At 44.6% G+C, this 19,311-nt stretch overlaps 1 protein-coding gene across 1 annotated transcript; it reads right to left on the reverse strand.

Annotated features, from left to right (window-relative positions):
- Nucleotides 1-744: 744 nt before the first annotated feature.
- On the reverse strand, nt 745-18,853 carry LOC138600855 (insulin receptor substrate 2-B). Its single transcript, XM_069672381.1, has 2 exons — nt 14,364-18,853; nt 745-1,913 (listed from the first exon to the last, which is right to left on the reverse strand). The coding sequence occupies exons 1-2, from the start codon at nt 18,541-18,543 to the stop codon at nt 1,909-1,911; spliced, it is 4,185 nt and encodes a 1,394-aa protein (XP_069528482.1). The 5' UTR covers nt 18,544-18,853; the 3' UTR covers nt 745-1,908.
- Between the last annotated feature and the right edge of the window lie 458 nt (nt 18,854-19,311).

A 19,311-nucleotide genomic window follows, 5' to 3' on the forward strand; every position in this document is an offset into this window, starting at 1 on the left:
CGTCTTGCAGAACACTAGATAACCGAGCAGCAGGGCTAAAGGGGTAAAGCAACTCCATCCTCCATCAGGCGATAGCAGCTGAGTTTTTAAAACCTCTACAAGCCGTTTTGTTTTGAAAGAAATAGTTCAACCCTTTTGGAAACATGCATATTCGCTTTCTTGCCGGTTGTTAGACAAGAGGATCAAAATAAACCGTTCTATCAAAACTAGTTCCAACAGCTGGGTTGGCTTAGCTTAGCATACAGCCTGAAAACAGGGGGAAACAAGTAGCCCATGTATGTCTAAAAAATCCACCCATCAGCTACCCTAAAGCTTGATAAGAAACATGTCATATGTCGGTTTTGAACTTTAGATGCAGCCAGACTTGCTGGCTACCCCTGCTTACAGTTTTTATGCTAAGCTAAGCCAAACATTTACTAGCTATAGCTTCATATTTAGCAGGCCCTCATGTCAGGTATCAAACTTCTCGCCTCTCTCGGCAAAAAAGCACAAAATGTCAAACTATTCCTTTAAACACATCAGTCTAACAAAGCTGCTTGAAGAGGAGGCAGACTTAAGATAAATAAAACTTTCCAGCATTCGATGAGTGGCCTGTGTTCTTCCCCTTGCCCTGCTGAGTACCATCAGAAAAAGAAATGTACCGTAATAATTGTACCTAAAACAAATAAATATTATGTGCTACAGAATGAGTAGAGTTATGCCTTATGTTTAAGAATGCTTTCAGTCTTTATGCTAAGCTAAGCTAAGCTAAGCTAAGCCAACCGGTTGCTAGCTATAGCTTCATATTTAGCAGACCCACATGTAAGGTATCAATCTTCTCGTCTCACTCTTGGCAAAAAAGCGCAAAATGTCAAACTATTCCTTTAAACACATCAGTCTAACAAAGCTGCTTGAAGGGGAGGCAGAATAAGACAGGTAAAACTTTCCAGCATTCGATTAGTGGCTTGTGTTCTTCCCTTCGCCCTGCGGAGTACCGTCAGAAAAAGAAATGTACCGGAATAATTGTACCTATAACGAATAAATAATATGTGCTACAGAATATTAGGAGAGTAATGCCTTAGGGTTACCCACTGCATAAGTGGCCCAGTACCGGAGCTCTGTTTTCCCCAGTTGTATTTCAAAACTGGCCCACTTAGGCAAGGGGCAAAATTGTAATCCAAAGGGGGCTGGTCTGGTACTGTGTCGTACCTTACTAAGACAGATATGAGAAAAGGCAGGGTTACTTGTGCAACACCTGTTGACTCAGGGGTTGAATTGGATCCAGCCACGCGCTTGTACCATTTTAGGGTTTAATCCATTCAGAAAAACATTTCTTATTCAGCTTTGTCAACATTGTAATTACTGTTCGGTACCGTATTGTGGATGGATTATGCATGGGGTAAAAAAATTATAATAAAAGATACAAAATAATAGTTTAAATTAATTCAATATAAAAGTTTCCAAGTCTGTACCATAATGCCTTTGCTTAGTAATCCAGCCTCCCTTTTTAATACCGTACGGAGAAGCATCTGATAATAAGACCATCTAGGGTTCTGTTGACGCCCCCTCTTCGAGTAAGTCTTTTGAACATGAGGGAGGAAAAAAGCAGCGCAAACTGGCAGCATCGATTGTGAGAGGGAGAAATTAAAAAAACAGGACAAGATATGCATATAAAACACAAACAAAATAAAAAAATGAAATACACTTAAAAATAAAAAAACTGCAAGCGTTTTTGTCATCTGTTTTGATGTTGTTGTTGTTGTTGTTTTCTGCATCCAGAAGGGAGCGGCTTCTCAGTCTGGGTGAAGAGGTCAGAGGTCACCGGTGGTGGTGGGGAGGCTAAAGGTCACAGGCAGAGTCAAGTACCCAGAGCGGAGAGATGAGGAGGAGGAGAAGGAGGAGGGTGGGGAACCTCTATCGTCTCGTCGCTCAGTCTGAGAGAGAGAGAGAGAGAGAGAAGACGGATCATTAGTAAGGAAAACATCTTCGAAATGAAAACAGTCAACATCAGGTTGGGATGTTTGGGAGTTGATTCACTGATATTTGATCATGTAAAACATAAACAGGTGGCAATATAATAACTGATATTAGACATGTTCTACAAAATCTATAACAAGAGTCAGCTCGCACACACAGTCAACACTTTATATATGAATTTATTGACTTTTTATACCACACTTACTGCACACGCAAGTCAAAGACATTCATGCCTTTTGCATGCAAAAAGTAGACAATAGTATTTTCTATTCTTTACTTATTCTCTTTTTCACAAGTCTAAATACAGGTGAGCAAAAATCTATCATTTCTCAGATTAGGTTAAACTCTTTTTGAAACATGTGTGTACTGAAAGAGTTAAAAAAAAAAGGTAAACAATAAACTTTGAAGTTAAAAAATATGTAGAAAAAGTTAAGTGCAGCTTAAGGTAAGGCAGAAATACACTCAGAAAAGATCATCGCTTTGATCCTTGAACAAACGCAAACACTATCTTTACTATTTTTAACCTACAACCTCATAGTCCAAAGTTAAGAATTGTTTAATTAAATAAAAATAAATTATACATGTACGAAAAGAAAAGAGGATAAAAGCCGCTGTCAGGCGACAATATTTGCCTGTTTATTTACTGTATCTGTTCAGCTTCAGATGTGAATCATCTGATTTATATTTATATTTACAAGTTATTCAATTTTTTGGCTATTGCCTTTATTTGACAGGACAGCTGAAGAGAGACAGCAAATATGGGGAGATAAATGATCGGCAGACCGGGAGTCGAGCCTGCAATCAGTGCGTCGAGGACTGTAGCCGCTATACATGGACCGCCTGCTCTACCAAATGAGCTAAACAAGCGCCCCCTACCTGTCTTTTTTTTAACAGAAAATGATCTGGACATTTAAGAAAAGCAACTATTTTGGCAGTTGTATCCATGTAAAGGTTGTATTTCAAGGGAAATTTTTAACATTTATTAGTTTCCACTTCCAAACTGCTGTTTTTCTTTTTCTTAAGGAAGGTGATCGTGAAGAGTAAAGAGCACTTTCAATATTTTCTGATGTTATACAGTGAAATAAATCCCAAGAATAATGACTTCCAAAGATTCTGGAAGTTTCTGCTGTAAAAACAAGAAGTATTCCTCAAAGTGACAGCTACTGCGGCCGGTTGAAAACTATTTGACCCAGACACAAAGAAAGCGGAATGTGGCCAGTTGACTGACAGTGGTTTGGACTGACAATATTAGTTGTTTTGGACATTTTGAAGCCGAGTGGTTCTGACTAATTTTGACTGGAATCTGTCTGGGTTTGGACTAACCCTTACCCTGCTGCGGAAGAGTGAAAAACTTTGGATTTTAGAGTCTTTTTCTGAGGGTTAATGAAGTCCTGCATTGAGGAAGTTTACAAGAACGAAGAAAAATAAAGTTTCTAATGTCTGAACATGTTGAAATCCAGGAGAAGTTTTTCAAGGTCAACTCAAGGCAACAACAACAAACTCTACACTGCTGTAAACAAAGAGAATAACATGTCTTAGAGGTTATCTAACACAGAAATAGCCTAACGACTTAGAGGTATTTAGGCTTTTGTACAACAGTTAGTGAGCTGTGTTCCCTGAAAGCTTTTCTGACCAAGTTTGGCTCAAACTACTCGCCTGTAAAAAAAAAAAAAAATCTGTTTGTCTAGTAAATAAGTGAGCGTGGCCGTTGAACTTTGGATCCAGCCGGCTGCCAGCAGACACAAACACACACATAAAGTTTGTTTCCTGGCCTGCTATCGTGTCCGGGCCTCGGGCTGTCAGGTCGGCTGTTGTGATGCGGCCCAGCGGCCCTGAATGACCCTGCCGATGGCCGCCGTCCAGCTGGGTTATTCCACTGAGAGCGAGGCTTTGTCTGACACAACAATACGAGCAGCACGCCACAATACAGATGCTTTGACAGGGGGCACTGCTGGAATGCTGCTGCTCTGTTTGTCAGCCACGCGGATGGAGGGATGGATGGACGGACGGACTGATAGAGAAGAGGAGTGACGGTACACGGGCTCAGCGCGGTTTAAACAACCTAATCCGACCTAATTAGATCCAAAGACAGAGGAAAGTGCATCAACAACTGCACATCTGCTTCAAAGAGAGACGTTAACGAGATACAGACGAAGCTAGCAGCCCAAACCAGGTCTGCTGACAACGAGAGGTAGAGGAGGAGCAACACTTCCTGCGCACGCCAAAATAAAACAAAATCCAATCATACTTTGGGGGAAAACTTCAAAACATGTCCGATCCTTAGAGAGAAATTAGCGTCCATTGTTGGTTATATTACAGGCGAATCCAGGAGATTGTAATGATTAGTTTGCAATAAATGGTTTCTCCTTGATAATCGTACATTATGTAAAACAGCTATTTAGTTGTAGCTAACAGTTTAACTGTAAACAAAAGGGTAGAAACAGAGTACAGCTTTCTTTTAAGTCAAAGATAAAGTCTGCTCAGCATGCCTGCTTGGTAAGGATCGACCGATTATCGGCGCCGATATTCGGTATTTTGACGCATATCGGCATCGGCCTTTTAAAAAAAAAAAAAAAATTTTTTTATCCGACGGCCGATAAGAGTGCAGAGTGCTCACACACACGGCGGAGAGAAGAAAAAGTTCATTTCTTTGCAAATTTTACTTTTATTTACTTAATAAAACTTCAGGAAGTTATTTATTTATTTATTTACATTTTCAGTTAACTTTATAAGAGATGCTGCTGACCCGGGGAACTCCCTGCGCTTTTTGTTTGTTTGTTTAATACACATATGCTTAAAGGCATTTAAACAAAGTTAAGTGTTGGAGTTTGTATTATTCAAAATTTTGACGCCAATATTTTCACTTTTACTGCAAATGAATATCGGCTCCAAATATCGGTTATCGGCCTCCTTGACTACTAAAAATCGGTATCGGTATCGGCCCTGAAAAAAACATATCGGTCTATCTCTACTGCTTGGTGCTAATTTAATAATAACATTGTATTAATCTTTACATATTTACCATCGGTAGACTTAGGTGACATCATCCTTCATCAAATCAACAGTCCTTATAGGCTAAATGAGCTACCACGCATGCTAGATTTAGATGCTAGAACGGGAAGAGGAGCCTCGGTTACTTATTGGTGGTGATGCTTGTGTAGGAGTTGACTTTTGACCTTTGATTTGAGCAAAACATGTGACATTATCTCCAAGGAAGCCTATATTCTAAGTGTATTTATTACAACAGTAGTTATTCTGAGGATTAAAAAGTGCAACACATCCACGTTTGAAACTAATGAGAGACTTTTAAGAGGTGGATCAATAAAAGTAGGACAAAAACACCCAAGTAAACTCTGCTCACAATAAAGAGAAGTTGAATTTGTGTTTGTGGGAGACGGCTCGAGAGAGAGAGAGAGGCGCAGAGAGAGAGAGAGTCTGAGGTCTCTGGGTTTCTGTGCAGTCCCGGACTTTGATCAAAACAGCGCTCTGAGGACACGAGCCCGACTGACCTGAGCTGACCTCACCAAAACACACACAAACACACACACACACTCGCGCACAGACACACTCACCAGAAAATCGGGTTATAAAAACACTTTTGGCCAAACACCTGCATTAGCTAACAGCTTGTTGTGTCGTTGCAACACGGGCAGGTGTTCAGAGCCGTGACTGTCCTCCCCGACCCGACGCCCAAGCCCTAAACCCCGCTCACCCAGCTGGGACAACAGATGAAAGGCATCATGGGAGTGAACGGCGAGCGTAACGTGTTGACCTGACACTGGGCTGGCGTGACAGCTGGAGGCGGCGGCCTTTTTAGGGGCAGATCGAGGAAGGACGGCGAGAATCTGATCATTCAAATCTGCATTTGTTAAACGGTTCAGCTTAACAATTTCACATATTCTGGGTTTAAGGTCCCAAAGAGCAAAACATAGAGGGGCGGGGGTGTGGGGGGGTATCTTTATATTTGTCCCAAAAGTCCACTCTCGGACTCAGATATGAACTTGCTAGGTTTTGGTCAAAGGTCAGGGTCACTGTGAGCTCATGAGTCTGTTCTTGTGAACACGATCTCAGGAACGTCTTGAGGTCATTTAATCACATCTGGTTTATTTTGTATTTCTGTACGTGTCAGAGAGAATGATGCCGTCTGTAATCGATTAGAGGACAATCTCCCCTCATTTCCAACTCGTCCTGCTGTCGGGAGAAGACTGAGACGTTCTCTGATATTATGTCCCTACAGTTAAAGACTGAGGTGCTACTTTCTTCTGTTTGGCCTCTTTATACTATTGTTTTGTTTTTTGGCTAACTTATTATTTCAAATTCCTACAAATTTAAAGTGAGTTATACTGTACATACGTCTGTTAAAGAAAGCAGGATGAGATTTTTTTTTAAACCACCACTTCAGCATGTACAGGACAAAATCAGCAAAGAGATAAGAGGTACAGATTTGTCCACAGGGGGCGCCAAAATCAACACAGACCGAAAGTTCCTCACAGGAGCTTTAACTGAACCGTAAAATTGATGCCACGAAAAAGCCACATTTCAACAAAGAGAAAGTTAAAAGATGAATTCTTCACGAATCTATTTTAATTGTATTTAAAGTAAATTATTTATTGAAATGTGAAAATGACTTTGCATCAGTATGACGGCATATTAGGGCCAAAATTAAGAAAAAAGAGAAAAAAAACAGAAGCCGGAGGAGGAGAGTAAAATTCCGACAAAAACTTGAAAATTCTGTGATTAAAGTCAAAAATTTGCCAGAAAAAAAATTCGGATATTTTTGTGATAAAAGTGGAAAATTTGCCAGAAAAAAATGGCAAATTTGTGAGACAATAACTAGCTAATTTATGAGATTATGAAATCATAAATTAGTGATTCTGGGCTAAATCCAGGCGTGATGTGTGATAGTGAGAGGAAATGTGGTTCCTTGACAAAACGTTTTCCGAGTTTTTCTGGCAAATTTGTGACTTTAATGTCAGAGAAATTCTTAGTTTCTTTCGTAGAAAATTAATGATGCAAACATAAAGATAAACAAACAAAAGGTTTGTTAAAAAGTTGCCGTTTTCATTCACACAAACAGTCTAATAAAGTTCTCCAATGTCACATTCCTGTAAGTCTACGGGGGCCCGTAGTAAAACTCTGCTTTATCATTACGGCGTGTAAAACAGGAGTAGAAGAAGAAACACGAAGGCCGGAGAGACGTAAAGAAGAAATGAGAATTCCTGCATGTTTCAGAGGGAGCCTCAGTGGTTGAGTAATGCTCAGGAGGACCACCTTTGAAATGTACACTTCAGAGTCACTAAAACCTCCGGGAACAGTGAGAGCACATAGCTGACAGTGTTTAGGTCCATTTATTACTGATGAGACACAACATGTCCCTCTGAGTAAGCACTGCAGGGCGGCAGACACACTACTCACAGCTGCTGTAGAGCTCAGTCATTAACTTTAGTTGAATGATTTGAAAAACTTTTAAAAGGAAATTTACTTAATAATAAATATGAAATGCTCAGAAAAGTTGAAGCATTTTTAAAGCTCTGATAAAGTTTCTTTAGGAACTCAAAAAAGCACTATTATTATAATTTTGCTTATTACACGGCTGTGTGAAACACTTGATTCTGATTGGTTAATCACGGCATTCCGAGGTCTGCTATTTCTCGATAACGGACCGTTGCTATGAAGAACAGACTGTTGCTAGGGATGCAGCTCTAATCACAGAATCTGGAGCACTAAGTGTAATCATATCAAGCCTAAACCCGCTCACGATACATTATCGCTTGATAAATCAATTGTTTGGTCTAGAATATGTCAGAAAATTAGATGAAAGGATTGAAGGTAAAGGAAACGGCAACTATTTAGATAACTGAATCCTTTGAGTAATTTTTCAAGCAAACTTTTCAAGCACATTTTTTGCCGTTTCCAGCTTCGCTATCCAGTTGTACTGTCTGTTGGACAAAGTAAAAATTTGAAGCAAAAAATGTGGGTCTAGGACTTATTAGTGAATTGAAGATCTTCGTTCTCTCAAAGAGTTTCGTTCTCTTTGGCGGCACCTATGGTGATAAACGGTAATTACGGGCGCACACTTCCCAGATATCCAGACAGTGTTGCATGTGTGACGTCCACGGTCGGCTCCGGTTGTAACTCTTGATTTTCCTCGCTGACGGTCGCTTTCCTTTTTAGACTGTTTGCCTTCATCTGAGCGTCCAATTTGTCCTTTGTCTTTGGATTTTCACTTCTTTTTGAAGTTGTATCTGTAGTCATCCATCTTTTCTTTGTTTGTTCAGCCATAGTAGATTACTGTTTACTCGCAACACTTGCAGAGAGCGGAAAAGCAGCCGCTTAGCTCCGCCTACCCTCTCTGGCAGACCAACCACTGCTGGGTGATGGAAAACGCGTCACTAACTGGGCGCCGCTTGTGATTTTTACTTTGCAAGTCGCACCAGACACCCAGTCTGTAATACTGTAAAATGTAAAATGCTAAATGCAAAGGCTTTCACAGGCTCAATCACCATTGTGTTACCTCGATAGATAGTGACTTAACAGACTTTATTTAAATGAAAAGCTTCGAGATTATCACTTTAAATCAACAAAACAACTGCAGATGATTTTCAATCAATACAACCAATTTCAGCTCAACTGCATAGTCAACCATAATCCTTAAACTCTTCACAGAAGTGACCAAAACTTCCTTGAAAAGCAAAAAAAGAAGAAATGTTAAGCTTCTCATAATCTTTGAATTCTTCCAAAAAGTTCCCAAAACTTCCTTGAAAAAGAAAAAGTTAAGCTCTAAGTTGAAACATAAACCTCTGGGAAACACCTCTTTAAATTCTCTAAAACTCCAGGAATTCATCGACCAATGGGAATGCTGCTGGCGCCGACACGTCCAACAGGTTGAGGGATCAATTCCTTGTTAAAGCCCAATGGACACCAACGCTAGCAGGTTTATAGATTCCCATGCTCGTCAGGGTGGGCCACCCATGCTAAAAGCACCCTTAGCATGTCAGCGCTTTGAATTAAGACGTGGAAGGTATTTATTTGCGAAACGACAAAAAAAAAACGCCCAAAATTTTGACCTTCTGGGCTTTAAGAGAGCTGCAAATACTCTCCTGTGACAGCCCGAACGGCTGCTTGGAGGCTAAAGTGCTCTGCGTGCATGCATGATGGTTAATAATTCTAACATCTGTGGGTATATACATGTATCTGGCTATTTAAGAGAGAGGGTCCTCTGCATGCAGAAAGAGGGGGGGTCCTGTTACGAGCATGCCTCCGACCGGCCCATAAATTCATGTCAGACTGGAAATAGAGCTGTAAATATAGACCGCTGAGGTGGGAACGAGGGAGGAAAGGGCAGCCTCGTACCATCTTCTCTCACACTCTGCCTAACCCTTCTTTTCCCCCCCTCTCTCCCCCTCCTCCCCCCCTGTCCCGGGGAGGGACAGAGGGGGAGGTGAGGGGAGGAAAAGGGCAGGTTCCCACCGCTGTCACTTACATCTAAAAAACTACGGTCTCCGAGCCGTTTAAGTCAACGACTTCCTCTCCTGACCCGACTTTAACCCTTTGGACATCTTATATCCACCTGACCAAACGACGCTGAGGGTGGGCTATTTCCCATAATCCTCCTGTCGTCACCCTTTAATCCATTAGGGCTGTATCACAATGACGAAAACACTAGAGGAGTGTTTATTGTCTTGCATCTTTTATGCAGCCTTAAAAATAAAAACTGCTTTTAAACCTTTTAAAAGTCTTGACCAGGAAATATTTAGCATGATTAGGGCTGCATAACGACTATTTGAATAACCGACTAGTCATTATACAAACGATTAATCAACTAAGCAGATAATGAATTGCACAATTGCTTGTGCAAATCAAGGACACAAGTCCATCATGCCTTCTCTTCAAATGCTCGTGCATTAGCGCCGCCCTCCCGTGATAAGCAAGGTCCTCTTTGCAAATCCTGCAGGCGATACTTTTCTTTGCAGCGTTGAGGCTGAAATGCTCCCAGACTTTACAAGTTTCAGGACGCGATGGTGTTGCATCGGCCGCTGGCGGTTTAACCGTTTTCTGGGAAGCGTAACGCAAAGACTCCCTGTTATAATAAACACGAGGACCCACCTAAGCTCAAACCTTAAACACAACCTTGATGAGTAACTGGAAACAAGACAACCTTTGGTATTACAGCGCTACAGAAGAAATATGAATTGATTTGTCAATTAACCAATCCTGTCGCCTCTAACTAGGAGCACCAGTGCTACTTCCTGCATGTGCAAAATTAAATTTTCAGGCCAACTAAAGATGTTCTACAGCTTAAAAAACATGCGGAAAAAAACAGTTACCATGGAATTTAATTGTCGATAATAAGTTGGTTACGTCACCACATTTTTCTTTCTGTGCACGAACATAACATTGTTTCCTGGAGCCGAGTTTGCTGAGGGGTGAGCCATCTCTGCTGAGAGCTGCGCATGCAAAACAACTGAATTCTCTTTTATCATCTTAAAGAAAAACATGTCTGTGAGTGGATAAGTTGATTGATTATTGGGAAATAATGAAGACAATCTTTGGATGCAGCCCGAACACCTTATATGTAAAGATGGATGACAACAACAGCAACTGTTTCCAAGGTAAAAGACAAACCGCAACTTCAAAGAAAAGGTGATCTCCTTGTTTTAGGAGGTCTGTTTGTCTCGTAACCCAGGTGATGTGAACTCCTGATTCATGTTTAATTTAATATTTATATGTAGAAGTTTCCTTGACAGCTGGACAGAGCTCGTCTCCCCCCTCTCCTCCCCTTCTCTGGGTCAGGGATCCAGGTGTTTCTGTATCAGCTCAACACCGCAGCTGAGAGGAAGTGCATTCCTGAGTGATGATGATGCGTTTCCTCCCGGCCCCGCTGTGTGCCTTGACACGCCGCCGCCGCAATTACAGCGCCACATCAAAGGGCCGCCTGCCATGACTCAGCGCGTACACACACACACACACACACACACACACACACACACACACACACACACACACACACACACACACACACACACACACCTACCTGCCTAGCTGCAGAGCTTAAACTGTAAACACACCAACACAGACGGACTTACGACTGATCATGCTGCTGCACTCAATGTTTTTTGGCCTGGTTTAACTTAACATTTCTGAACGCTACCTTGAACCTACATGAATTAAACACACACACACACACACACACACACACACACACACAAACACAAAGGCTTATATTGGGAACAAAAGTACCCACAGACAGACGGACAAACACACACAATAGGATGTGTTTTAGCGCTCTGAGTGCCAGTTGATCTCTTCTAGCGAGCACACATTCAGACACAGACACACACACACACACACGCTTTCATCTGCGTTCGGCACCACGATAAACAAATGAGTCAGTCCGCGCTCGCAGACAATCCTGACTCATGCTCCTGCACACGGAGCGAGACAGAGGAAAGCGAGGATTCGGGGAGGGAGCGAGCGGAGAATCGGGAGGAGAGGACGACGAGTGGGTGAAAGAGGAGAGGAGGTGATCAAAGAGGAAGTGCAAAACATCCTCTTTTTCATCCTCTTGATCCGAACACGCCGTCTAACGACACCCACTGTAGACCTGACCTCAGCAGTAAACGTCTCACACACACACATCTGAGTCTGGAGTACATGAACGAACGTAGTGCTTTGCATTAAAGCTGCAGGAGCATGCACAGCTGCTGAACAAAAGGGGTCGATTTAAAGTATCATGCAACATGTGGAAAACATGTCAAAGAAAAATCTGTATTTACGTTGTTTTATTTCTAAAATGCGTATTTTTTTGTGTATTTTTCAACCTTTTATCATTTATTTTTTAAAAACACTTCTGTTTGTTTTATTGTGTAGAAAGTAAATATCTGAAGTACCATAAAATTTGGTATAGCACACACTTTAAATACTTTTTTTTCAATCTAAAAAGTGGACTGCGCCCTAAACAACAGTGCAACAAATATACCAAAGAGGTATTTTATTGTGTTATTGTGTATTTTACCCAGACGATAGCGCTATAATCTAGCTAAAGCTTCGTCACATACATTCGCCGCCGTGATCGCCAGTGCAGCCGCCATCCTCGCAGCAATCAAAGTTACCGTAGGCTGAGCTCAACTACCGCACCGGCTAGCTAACTAGACATGATGAAAACAGATGGTAGGCTGTAATTTGTGTGTGTTTTTAATGTGTTTTCAACTAAAATAAATTGAAATAGTGTAAAAATAACTTGTATTTTATTAATAAATAGCTGTAGAAAACCTTTTCCCCTCTAGGATAGCCCCAAAAACAGACTGCGACTTTACGGTAAGTCATGTTTTATCATCCGAAGACGTGCGTTTGCTTTTGCTACATTTAGTCCCTTTAATGCTTTTACTTAGTTCCTCACTATTCGACTGGAGACTTTTAAACATTTCTGAGTCTGTATTAGTTAGAAAACTCTGGGGTTCTGTTTTATTGTGGAGAAAGATATAAACTTTTAAAATCTATATCTTAACTACAACAAGCTATAACTTCATTCAAACACACTAACAAACACTCTTTCATTCATTCATATACTGATATCACAAGACAAAGTTACACATCCTGTCATAGAGGAAGTTATCCACATGGCCTGTGGCGTACTACACAGCAGAGGAAACAGGAAATTAGTCAGGAAACAGCAGGAAATATTTATGAGAAGTGTGCTGTATGTAGTAAATAATAGTGCTAATATACTTCTAACATAATACAGATCTTGTGACGTAATTGTTGTACAAGTTTCTGCAAATTCTGCAATAACGTTTTTGTATTGAAGTGAAGATTTTGGTTTAATTGAATGCTCCCCAGAGAAACACAATTTAAGAGCTGTTATTGTTTGTACCTAAAATCAGATGTAACAGTGTTCTGATTAATCAAGTGTTGGCCTACTACATTAAAACTATCCAAGCTGAGAAACGGCCAGTTTATTATTCCATTAGTTAATAAACTTAGCACTTATATGCACCTTTTTGATAATAAAGTGATACTCAAATAATCATTTTCATTGTTAAATAATCTGTCGAATATTTTCTTAATTACTTCTTTGGTCTGTAAAATGTCAGAATATGATGAAAACTGTTTCTCGAAGCTCAAAATTACATCTACACACGTTTTGTTTTGCCCACAACACAATAAATTCAGGTTACTGTCATAGAGGGGGAAATAAAGACGAAATATTCACATTCAGGCAGCTGGAATTTATTAATTTAATAGTTGACAACCAGCCCTAAACATGCTTTTTAAAAAACATGTCAAACATTTGTTCATAACAGCTCCTAGAATCTGCTTTTCTTTGTCTAAAGTGAACATAACTTGAATGTTTTTCAGGGTTTAGACTGTTTGCAGTAGTTAACTTGGGTTCTGGGAAACTGTGATTTAGCATTTTTCAGATGTGTTACTAAGAAGATTATGTGCAGATTAATCAGGGATAAAAATAAAGGTTAGTAGCAGCCCTGCAAACTATGGCCTCAAACTTGACTACTCAAGCAAAGCCTTTAAAATCTCAACAACAACAGAAGAAGAAGTAACGGCTCTGTGTTGTGTTTAATGTGTTTTGCCATCATACTAACTGCTCCTGCTGGCACTGCACTCATCCATGTTTTGTACACATAAATATATTATTTCAAAGATGTGGCAAAGTGTCTCAAGTGACAGCCTCGCAGCAGACAAAAGCCTGTCAGAACACACACACACACACACACCCACACATTAGTACACTCTGCACACACATGCTGACACAAAGAAAACAGCGGCACGTGCACAGACAGGCACAGACAGACAGCACCAGCTACAAAGACAGGAAGTCAGGGCCTTTTTTGGGCGATTCAGTCTGCACTTGACCTCAGATAAACCTCGGTTCATTCAGCGAGCTAATTGTCTCCCCAGTCTGCTCACACACAACACACACGCAGACCTCAAGATGAACCGCATATTGGTGCCACTTCCTGTACCAGCTCTGTTATAGACTAGACTTCAGTTCCCTGGACAGATGCCTTCAAAGACGACGGCTGGCTGCTCGCTCGGAGCGCCTGAACGCAGCCTTGTCAAGATCACAGAGGCTTGATCCAAAATAGATTCACTAGAGGAGCTGCAAATTGATATAATGCGACTAATAATAGCACACAGCACTTAGGGTTATTTTGGATTTCAGTGAGGAAAAAAATATCTGTAACACTGATTCTCTTTACTCACACATGAAAGCTTATTTTCATGTGCACACACAAGGCAAGGAAGTATGTTTTTCCACACTTTGGCTCGCTGCTGTGGCTGTGCAAGTCAACCAATTTTCCCGACTTATATGAATAGGAAAATAGAAAAAGAGACACAGAAGATAAACAAAACTTCCCAACCTGAAACATAAACTTTTATTTACTCACCCTTGCTTGTCGTGGTGACTCCATCAGATTTGGTGAAGTCTATACTGGCGTAGGCTCCGTTCTCCGGCAGAGGCACCGTCCCCGCCGTTGCCACCGCCGCCGTCGAGCTCCCGTTGCTGCTACCGGCTACCGTCGCAATGGCTCCTGTGTTACTCCCGTCCTCCCTCAGCTCCAAGGCAATGTAGTTCAGGCCGTTCTGGTAGCCCACAGACATGTTCCTGCACATTCGACCTGCTCCAGCCCCCGTGGAGGAGGAGGATGCTGATGTCCCGGAGGCCGAGCCCATCTCCTGCGCTCTTGTCGGAGCGTGGTGGGCCGGAGAATCCCCCAGACCCTCCACGGACACCCACACGCTGTCAAAAGACGCTGAGCTGGCCCACCTGGAAGCCTGACCCTCCTGTAGGTAAGATCCATTGGGGGCAGAGGGGTTGACCTGCGAGGGGTGGGTAGAGGAGGATGATGGGCCTCCTCCAGAGGGAGTTGAATTAGAGGAGGAGGTGGAGGAGAATGTCTCAGAGCTGTGTCTCCTCCTGCCTTGAGGGTCGGCCCGAACCACCTTGGGTTCCGGCTGGTGTGTCGGCGCCCTGCCAGGGCTCAACGGAGGAAGAGGAGGGGAAATGGATGAGGAAGAGGCAGAAGGGGTGTGGCCGTAACGTCCCTCTATCACACAGAGATGTTGCAGCATGGCCGTGGGACTTGTTTGCGTCCTCTCACCTCTGCTGAGGTTGAACGTCATGTCCGTGTAGTCATCTCCCATTGACCTCCAGTGACCTCCTGCGGGGACTCCAGGGGAGGCCAGCGCCCCAGGATTGCTAGCCAGGGGTCTGATGTAGCTGGGTGGGTTCCAGGGGGCTACAAGGCTGGGTCTGGGGGACTGGTTTTTACCTAGACATCCAGTGCTGTCATGCTGGTCCGCCCCTACCTCCACACTCATATAGTCCTGGTGAGTTTGGGGCTGAGGAGGGGAGTGACGTGGGTCGCTGGACCCTAAGGAAGGCTCTTCATCTTCAGCTGAGAGAGGATAGGCGGGGGGCTGTTGTTGGTGAGGGTAGTGATCCCCAAACTCAATGTTGATATACTCTCCAGGGCTGGAGGGCCCCTCTGATGAGCTGACAGTGGCGGGGACAGAGGTGGAAGTACCTGCAGACGCTGTGGAGGGTTCACTAACCCGCAGAGGGCCATGAAAACTTCTCCTGCCTAAAGGGAGGCGGGTGGGCCTCACGACACGTCTGTCGGCCATTGCTGCAGTCGTATGGTGAGCTCCGTAAGGCGGGGGTGGGTGAGAGGGAGTGGAGGTGCTACTACTCCCCCCACCCCTCTTCTCTGGTGTGGACATGGAAGCTGTGGCAACTGATGAAAAGACTGGTTTGGCAGGAGAACTCATAGGAACATACTCCCCATATTCTTTCTCATCTCTCTCTCTTGTGGGGGCCTTGTAGGAGCGAGGGAGGGAGAAATAAGGGCTGTAAGACTTTGGGGTGCCCTCAGGTGTGCCAGGTGTGTAATACCCTTCATTTGAGAGCTTGCGCCCTCCGCTGCTGCTGTACGACATGTCCATATATTCCCCGTTCTCGGGTCTCTCTGCTATACTGTCCGTCCCGCTGGCACCTGCCATGCTGGAGCTGCTGTGAGGGCTGGGGGAGGCCTGACCAGGGGAAGGGGAGCTGCCACTGCCCCCTGGGAGCATCATCATGTAGCCATGAGAGTCAGTGGAGGATTGCGATTGGAGTTGGGGCTGGTGGTGGGCTGAGCGGGGGCCTAAAGCCGGACTGTGAAACTGGGGTGAGTGGGAGATGGGATGGGTGTAAGAGCTGGGTTGCATAGGCATGTAGTCGGGGGGAGTGTCCCTAGGCGAAGCAGCCACACCGCACAACATAGGCATGTAGCCGCTGTCTTCCTTGGCAGAGGATGAGGATGAAACAGGCGGGCGCTCACCGCTGGCTTCTGTACGTGAGAGCGTGGAGGGACGGCTCTGCTGGCTGTGCTCGGAGCAGGAGCTGTAATCAGAGCGGAGGGAGGAAGAGGAGGAGGACGGCCCACCACGTAGCAGCCCACTCCCAAATGGTAAAACTATATCAGACCCCTCATCCAAGGAGAAGTTGGTTTGGGTCATTTTCTGGTAAACTGCCACTCCAGAGCCACCAGTTGCACCACCAGGGGGTCTAGAGAAAGAGTGAGTCCTCCTCCTCAGTGATGATGATGAAGAAGACAGGCGTTCATCCTCTGTTGTTGATGTGCTCTCATCCCTTGGTGTGTCAGCTCCGCTGTTGTTACCAGAGCTGGTGCCGAAGACCTCCCGGTTCCAGCCCATGGCCATGTAATCATTGAGACAGTTCTCTTCTCTGATTGGTGGGGTGTTGCCCAGCGAGTCGGGTGTATTACTCCGCACCCGGAAGTACCGAAAGTCACCAGGACTGGAGCCGTACTCGTCTGATGAGTTGAAGCCGCCGTCAGATGGCGAGCCACATATCGAGGCGCTTGAAGGGCGGGTGAGCGTGTCGGAGACAGAGCCGTGGCCGCTGCTGGATGAGACGCTCACTGGACTGGTGGTGGAGGGGAAGTGGGAGACCGGCAGCGAGGCGGAGCGGGCGTGGTAGGTGGATGACGTGCCTGGGATAGCTCTCATGTAGCGTCCGCTGCCTGTACTTGTGCCAGCATTTCCTGTAGCGACACCACCTCCTCCGCTGCTACCTGCTCCATCCTGGCGACCATGATGGGCACGGGCTGAGTTAAGGTGAACCAGGCTTCCTGTGGCGGAGCGGAATGGCCGGTTCATTGTCCCCTCACCCTCGCTGGACGTCCTGAAACGATAACCACTAGCGCCGGAGCTTTTACTTGAAGGCGGCGTCCCGACGACTGACTCTGTCCTCGACCGCCGCTGTAGCCCTGTCTGGCTTGGCGGCAGGTTGCCCAGGTGGCGCCGCGTTGTGATAAACGGCATAGGGTTGGAGCCTGATGACTGGCTCTTACTCCTTGGTCTGAACTCTGCAAAAGCTTTTAGGGCTTTCATTGTCTCCAAGATGGTCTCATGCATGTTTTGGGCCACGACAGAATCATCCACCTGCATCCATATCTCCCCTGGCCCGATAGAGGAGGAGCGACCCACCTCGATGAAAAAAAAGCTTTCCGAGTGTCCACAACGTCTGATATTCATCAGCTGGAGGTTAACACAGGGGGTTTCAGAGTTTAACTTTACGAGGTGTATTGTTTTAGTTGAGAGGCAAAGCCGGTAAACACCTGTGAGGTTTTTAGTTTGACCCAGTCCTTTAGGTTTCACATTCACCTGCCACACCTCTTTAAACACAGTACCAGGAGTTACAGTACCATATCCATCATCTAAATCATCTGAATCCAAGTGCCCTTTTTTACCCTCACTCATTAACTCACTGACAGCTACGTACCAGTCCTCTTGCTCCTGCTCGTTTTCAGCCACAATAGCAAAATACTCGTCCTTAGTATAAAGGGCAATGAGGTGTTTGTTTTTGGAATCCGCCCTTTTGTTCACTGTGAAGCATTGGTAGAGGTAAATAACCCTTTTCGGGGGAGAAGGGGCGACCGCTCCACCGCTGGCGGCGGCCGCGGCAGCAGAGCGCAGGCTGTTCCTGAATTTCTTCTCGCTGTCGTAGTACTCAAGACGGCTTGGCCCGAGGTGGCTGGCCGCCCGGAGCACGAAAAACCTCTTATGTCCATGTTTCTGCTTTCTTAAATAGCCACATTTGCGGATATCGTCCACAGCGTCCGAGGTATTTGCGACATTCACAGCCGCGTATACATGGCTGCTGCTGCTGCTGCTGCAAGCGGCAGAAGAAGCGGCGGGGTCCTCGGCGGCGTGTACCTGGCTGAGAACCGAAGAGGAGGCTTTCCTGCCCGGAGACTCTGCGATGTTTTCCCCGGAAAGATGCTGCTGCTGCGGTGCCAGCTGGTAGTGGTGGTGCTGCTGTTGATGGTGGCTGAGGTGTTGATGGTGAAGGTGGTTGGAGGGCGGTAGATGGAAACGAGAGCCGCCTCCTCCTCCCCCTGCACCGCCGCTGATATTAATTAACGGGGAAGGGGGTTCCCCGACCGAGCCGTCCCCGTTTGCGGTGGCAACGGCCGCAGATTTCGTCCCCACGTCCCTCTGCTGCGTCTCCACCATCAACATCGCAGCCTTACCTTCCTGGTAATTCGTGAAATTCGCCATCAAAGAATACAATCAAAGGTCACTTTACTAGCAAGCTAATCCGAGTGGACCTAGACCCCATTCTTGTTTTGGGAGACGAGCTCCCGAGTCCGGCTAGGCCAGCTAACGTTGACTCGCTCGGCTCAGATTTGCAATCCTCACGAACCGGCTTTGTTATTCCGTTAAAAAAACAAGTCCGTTTGCCCGTTTAGCAGCGAGGCAGGTAATCCAAAGCGGGCTTTTATCACGAAATGAAGCCTACCGTGTGCAACATGACCACGTTCAGCCGTGTTTCTATAATCGGGAGGATCCGGCTAGCTCGGTTAGCAATCCGTTCCCTTCTCCTCCTGTACACATCTCTACGGGCCAGAGCACAAACAACACATGACCCTCTGCGTCACAACCCAAACGGGAGGAACAAAGAGCCAGACGCGGGCTCCGATTGGCTTGTCATTTTGACTGACGTTCTGTGACAGGAGCCAGAGCCAATCGCTAGAGGATATTAGTGCTTTGCGTCAATAGCTCCAACCAGTAGTGCCGTTTAGAGTTTTATTGAAGTTAAAAATAGGCGGTGACTCTTAACAGCTTATCTGAAGTCAGTTGTCAGGTTATTTAACAACTGTTTAGACGTATAAAACTGATCCCAGACCTGCAGACATGCCAAAGAACCACTATGAGCCTTCCCTCTGTCGCTGAGAGCAAAACTGTTCTTGGGTAAAATTCATAATTGTCTTATTTTAGACCATTTATCCAAACCCAAAGGCATTCTGAACCAGCCATTACCTTAAA

Source organism: Semicossyphus pulcher, unplaced genomic scaffold (assembly GCF_022749685.1).
Source record: "Semicossyphus pulcher isolate SPU_LCO1_2020_fin unplaced genomic scaffold, fSemPul1.0.p SCAF_21, whole genome shotgun sequence".
Classification (NCBI taxonomy): Eukaryota; Metazoa; Chordata; class Actinopteri; order Labriformes; family Labridae; genus Semicossyphus; species Semicossyphus pulcher.